At 37.3% G+C, this 6,565-nt stretch overlaps 1 protein-coding gene across 1 annotated transcript; it reads left to right on the plus strand.

Moving 5' to 3' along the window:
* Nucleotides 1-1,915: 1,915 nt before the first annotated feature.
* Nucleotides 1,916-4,589, plus strand: LOC100918225 (olfactory receptor 12-like). Its single transcript, XM_012550088.2, has one exon. The coding sequence runs from the start codon at nt 3,170-3,172 to the stop codon at nt 4,115-4,117; it is 948 nt and encodes a 315-aa protein (XP_012405542.1). The 5' UTR covers nt 1,916-3,169; the 3' UTR covers nt 4,118-4,589.
* The last annotated feature ends 1,976 nt before the right edge of the window (nt 4,590-6,565 follow it).

Raw genomic sequence — 6,565 nt, forward strand, 5'->3', positions numbered from 1 at the left:
TCCTTCCTGTCACTTTGCTCCATGCTGCTTAAGAAGCTGATTGTTTAGGGAACTTTTACTAAGTCATCATTGCTTCTTTTTCTTCTGGACCCAGCAGATTACAAGTACAGTATATGGTTTTAGCTTATATGCACACAATTTCATAAATATTAGGTGTCATATTTTTTATCTTCTCAATGGGTGAGAGTAGGATGGAGGCAGGAGACAATCCATAACTAGAGACAAAAATTAATACAAAAATAGTTAAATGCATAAAATTATTACCTTATATAAAGATACAATTCATATAAATATAATTGAAATTAAGGGGACCAATAAGAGGATCTTCAAGGTCCCTTCTGCCCCTAAAATGTGACAATATCATTGTATTTCATCTTTTTTAATGTAATTCCCTCTGCTCCTGAGTTCTTAATGTATTTTATTTGATTTACATTTTTTTCATGTTAAGTAAGAATGCTTAATGATTTAAAATGTAATGTTGGAAAGATTTGAGACTCTTAGAATTCAAAGAGAATTACTGATACTCTTTGACTCCAGAAATATCTTCTGAGTTATAGGGGATTCACACACACACACACACAGACACACAGACACACACAGACACACAGACACACACACACACACATACACCACAAAATCATCTTCCCTATTATGGCATTTGAATTCAGGAATGTGATTTGAATTTCATTTTATTTCATTTCAGGTTGCAAACTCTATATTGCTGACAAAAACTAAAATGATGGATAGTTTGCAACCTGAAATGAAATGAAATTGAAATTATATTCCTGTGTTTTAAACTCCACTATTTTGGAAGATAGTTGCGTGTTTATTTGAATCATTCAGTATTAGGAGAGAAAGAATAATTTCTTGGATGTTTCTAGACCTGGGTTCAGAGACTATCCTCAAGTCACAGTCCCATGACTGTGTATAAGACACTTAGCATTGAAGAACCCCATCATCTTCATTTATAGATTAATGGGATTGCACTGAATGATCTTGAAGATCTCTTTCTGTTCTAGCACCTGATGTATCTGTAATGACATGAAAATAAGTGGTAGTACTAAAGATATCCGATTTTCAAATATCCAACTCTTCTCCCTTATCTTTGGAAGGGTAACTTGATGGAGAACTGGAGAGAGAGTGGAAGATGTGGGATTCTGGGAGGCCCAAGGAAGTCCCTAAATCTCTGGGGCTTAGTTTTCTCATCAGTGAAATAAAGATCCCAGTTTTTGGTCCCCTGTAGCTCACAGAAAAGATGTGGCATTGAGTAATTTAAGGCCTTAGGTTGTAATAATGGATCACTTACTCATTTTCTTGCTTGCTATTTTGTATGATATCAAGTACTTTGAAGGAAAGTCTTTTTATTAGTTTTTTGGCTGTATATTTTTTGAATGGAGAATGTGGATTCATATCTACCAAGAAATGAATAGTAAAAATGGCAAGGGAAGAAGATTTACTCAAGAACCCTCAACAGATAAAAGATATTAGCTCAACACTGACAAAGGAATGAAATGCACTTTGATGTGACCAGGCTATCAGTTGAGCTGACTTATAGCTAAAACATAACAATATTCCTCTTAATACTAGATATATTATGATTTTATATCAATATATAAATGTTAGCTATACTAACAATTATTTGCCATTTATTATCATTAATTAGTATTAGTATTGTAACATTCATAGAGTACTTATTATGTTCCATGTACTATCTTAAAAACTTTATTATTATTAACTCATTTGAGCATCATAATGACTCTTGAAGGTACATGTTATTTATTATTCTAATTCTATAGATAAGGAAACTGAAAATTATGGAAACTCTCTGACTACAGCACTTAATAAATGTTTTGTGAGGTTAAATTGAATAAGCACACACACATGTACATGCACACGTGTGTATACACACACATTAATATTTTAATTAAAAACCTTCCAACAACTCATCTTCACCCCAGCTTCCCCAGCAACCTGGCTGATGGGCTGTTATTTTCTATCTGGCAGAGTTCCTCTATACATTTGCGACCAGAATCCCTCATCTGTGTGTAAGTGAAGATGTCAACAATTCATCTCTCTCCAGACAAGAAGAAAAAATTTTCTTTCTGATTTACTTGACAAAAGGAAAGGTTCTTTTCCCTTCTTTGCTTGGGGAATTCAATTTGGTCTACAGTCAGATACCACAGTCAGCAAGAATTAGTCATTTCTATCCTCTGTTCAACTATGATATTAAATAGAAGGTGATAGGAAGGGGAAACAGTCCCTCAAGAGAAAACAGTATTGTGGGCAACCAGTAAGAGTGGTGTATGTCTTAAAAAATAATTGTTAGAATTTATGTAATATCTTAAGGTTTTCAAAAGAAGCACTTACTCTATGAGATAAGTCCTATTAATATCCCAGTTTTACAGATGGGAGTTTTACTGAGAGACATTAAGTAACCTGCCTAGTGTCAATTACTAAGGGTCCGAGACAGGAATCGAACCCAGGTCTTGGTCTTGTACTGGAGTCTCCACACCTTTTGAAGACCTTATATGAGAAGAATTGACAATTGGTGTGGGAAGGGATGATGGTCTGAATTGCAGGTTCCAGAAACTATCTGTGACTAGAGGCTACCTGTTGCTAGAGCAGAAAGGAGATTCTACTGCCTCATCCTCTCTGCAGAACCAAAACACAAGGGAAGCTTAAATCATTGTTTCTTAAAGTGGGAAAGGGGATCTTTAATTGGCCCTTTAATTTTGCTATAACAGAGACATCCTGTTACTAGGAGAGAGCCTTCAATCAGGGAAGGTGTGTCCAAAAAATAAAAATAGGACTTTTATAATCCTAATTGCTCAGTGACCCTGTGTTCATCTCCAAGACCAACAACTTTTTCTTAAATACTTCTTTCTCTCTAGCAACAATACAAATATACATCTCTCTGCAAATAGACCCATGGCCAGTGCTTGAGCTCATAGGTAGAGATTTTCATCTTAGTATATCTGATAAAGTTGGCCCACTCATTTCAGAGTAGCTCAAATAGTCTCATTGCCCATGGAAATAGAATTGGATGATCATTTTTCTATATTATCTTCTAAATTGATTGTTTAATTATGTCACAAAAAGCAATCTTTCTCCTTGACCACAGTCCTCCCTTTATTTTCACCTTCACCCCTAACCCAACCAGGATCCAGCTATGAAGACTGGGGTCCCTGGGAATTTCTCTGCTGTGACAGAATTTATTCTCCTAGGATTTAGAGTTACCCCACAGCTCCAGAATATCCTCTTCTTGGTCTTCTTGCTCATCTATATGGTCATACTTGTGGGGAACATTGGAATGACAGTTATCATAAAGATAGACTCACGACTGCATACTCCAATGTATTTCTTCCTTAGAAACTTGTCCTATTTAGATCTCTGCTACTCAACTGTCATTGCCCCCAAAACTTTGACAAATTTCTTATCTACAAGAAAGACAATTTCTTACAATGCCTGTGCCACTCAGTTTTTCTTCTTTGCTCTTTTTGTCACAACTGAAGGATTTCTCCTAGCTGTGATGGCCTATGACCGCTTTACTGCCATCTGCTCCCCCCTCCTCTATCCTGTACGCATGTCCCAGCATGTGTGTATCCAACTGGTGGCTGGTTCTTACTTTTGTGGGTGCATCAATTCCATGGTTCAAACTGGCTTCACCTTCACCTTACAGTTTTGTGGGGAAAACAGAATTGATCACTTTTTCTGTGATGTTTCAGCCCTGATCAAGATCTCCTGTGTAGACACCTTCATAAATGAGATAGTGCTATTTATACTATCTGCAGTTATCATCATAACTACCAGCCTGGTGATCCTGGTCTCCTATTCTTACATTCTCACCACTGTCCTAAAGATCCCTTCCACTCAGGGCAGGCGTAAAACCTTCTCTACCTGTGGATCTCACATCGCTGTGGTGAGTTTGTTCTATGGTACAGTATTCTTCATGTATGCACAGCCTGGGGCCCTCTCTTCTCCAGAGAAAAGCAAGGTTGTATCTGTATTCTATACACTTGTCATCCCCATGTTCAACCCTCTGATCTACAGCCTGAGGAATAGGGATGTGAAGGAATCATTGAAAAGAATCATGACTAAGAAAAGATCCTCTCACTGAAGTCCACAGAACAGGAAATGATGGAAAAGATGGTCTTACAGAAATTTGAATTTGTTCAGGCATAGTAACAGAGTGACATGTTAAAAAAGAAGTGATAAAAACTTAGGTATTTGTCTTTATCCATTTACTCACCTTCTTCTATTTACATATGTAATTATCTATCTTCTTTCATATATCTTATCTACCTACTTACATCTATCTATTTAGAGTCATTCTTTTTGTATATGATCCAGACTTCTGATTTTACTGGCATAGGGAATTCTCTTCTTCATGTGTAATAACAACTTTTTAGTAATTTATACTCTTAAAGAGTTGCCTGGGGTGTGTATGTGTTTGTGGATGGGTGGGGGAGGGTATAAAGATGTTAAATGACTTGTTCACAGTTATACTGCTAGTATAGCACATAAACAAGAATTGAAGCCAAGATTTTCTGACTCTGTGAAGATCGCGTATTTTAAAATCAGCCGGAGTCAGGAATTCAGGTTAGGGGAAAATCGTCAGTCTTTATTCTCAGTGAAGAAGGATCGGAGGTGGAAGAGAATGGGCAATAGCAATGTATGTAGCTGAGTCAAGAAGCTAGCTAGACCAGCAGCCACACGACCAGCAGCTAGGAGTATGGTCCCCAGGCTCAATCTCTCCCAGCTTCTTTTCCTGTTTCTCTCTGCCTCCACCCACCAAAATCGTCATTTCCTATACAACCCATCAGGACTTGCACGGAGAATGGGCGGGGGCCATTCTTTATCCAACCATGTATATTAATAAGAGTATAGCCCAATTACTATTTAGCCTCACATACTTGGGACCTCAGTGCATCAACTCAAACCTCAGCCCATTACATGACTCTTCTAATTGACTTTCTAATCCATGATACCAGGATGCCTCTCAGACACATTTGTTTAAGACTCACCTACAAAAACACTCCCAAGTGAAAGAGTTAAAAAAAAAAAAGAGCTATTTCACATTCATGTAAAATAAGAAAGAATAGTTTTTATATAAATATAATGTATGTTATTTTGTTGTTTTTCCACTAGGATTCACTGAAAGAGACCATTATGTTAATATTAAGAATAGTTTTGATACTGAAGTGGTGGTTTTATTTTGCATATCCTGATGAATTTATGGAGAGCAGGTGTGTGGTTCAAGTATAGAGAGCCATAAGTTCTTTGAGAGCAGGGAATGTTTTATTTTAAACTTTCAACTTCTTTGTTGCCTAGCATAGAGTTTTTATCATTAGTAGTTGTGAAATAAATTTTTGTTGGAAAGATGGATGAATAGATAAATAAATATATAAGTCGCGTCATAAGTACCAATAACATGGAGTCCTGTCCTTTAATTTTCTAGGTGAGGAAGCTGAGCATCATTGTTTTAAAACTGGGAAGGAATTCAGAGGCTATCTAGTCCAAACACCTTGTAAAGTGAGGTTCAAGGTAGTTGAATAACTCTTCCAAGATTACACTAGTGGAAAAACTAGGACTAGGACTCTGCCTTCTGATCTACTGCAATTTTTATAGGCTACTACTTAACTCGGTAAAGTGTTGAAAAGAAAATTTATGACAGAAGGGAACAAGCATTTATTAAGTGCCTACTGTGTGCTAGGAAAGATGCAAACTGCTTTGTGGATATTATTTCATTTGAACCTTACACCACCACTGAGATCTTTATTTTACACTTGAGAAAACCAAGACATACAAAAGTTCAGTGAGCTGCCTATTGGCACAGCTCGTAAATATCTGAGACCAGATACTCAAGAATTCCTGTCTCCAAGTCCTACTCTCTATCCAATAACTGATCTGTTGAGGGTCCTGTGAGAGGCTGTCTGACTTTATGTTGTGACATGCTTTCCACGGGGAGAAGTGAGGATCCTTTGAACCCTTCAAGTCATACTATACAACTCTCACAAAATTGATACTGAGAATCTCAGTCACATATGTTCCACTTCCTTAGTAACTTATCCGCATCCCTCTCCTTTCTCTCTTCCCCACACCCTCAGTTATTTCTTCAGCTCAGAGATTCATGATTCAGAGATATTTTTATGAAATAAAACCTATTGATAGCCCCTTATAATGGTTCCCTCCGTCCCAGTATTTAGACTCAATTAGACTCTTAAGAGCCAGATTTAGCCTGTTCCCTGACACAGCCATTTTTTTCTCCTAAGTCTATCTCTATCAAGCTTCACACTTGTTCTGGTACACAACAACCCACTTGTTGAGGTATAGGCCAAATGTTGAGGTCTAGATTTGGGGTACCTAAATGAAATTAGGATTTAGTTAAGGTCTAGTGGCAGGTTTGGGGTATAGGAAGTTGAGCAAAGCTCCCCTGTAACCCCCTTGGGTTCGGCGCAAGGATACGGCGGTTAATGAGGTCTAGTAGCGGTGTGAGTCTCCAATAAAAGCATTTATTAGCCCGAGAGCTAGATTGATAAAAGAGTAAGTTTATTATTGAGTTTAG

Source organism: Sarcophilus harrisii, chromosome 4 (genome assembly GCF_902635505.1).
Source record: "Sarcophilus harrisii chromosome 4, mSarHar1.11, whole genome shotgun sequence".
Classification (NCBI taxonomy): domain Eukaryota; kingdom Metazoa; phylum Chordata; class Mammalia; order Dasyuromorphia; family Dasyuridae; genus Sarcophilus; species Sarcophilus harrisii.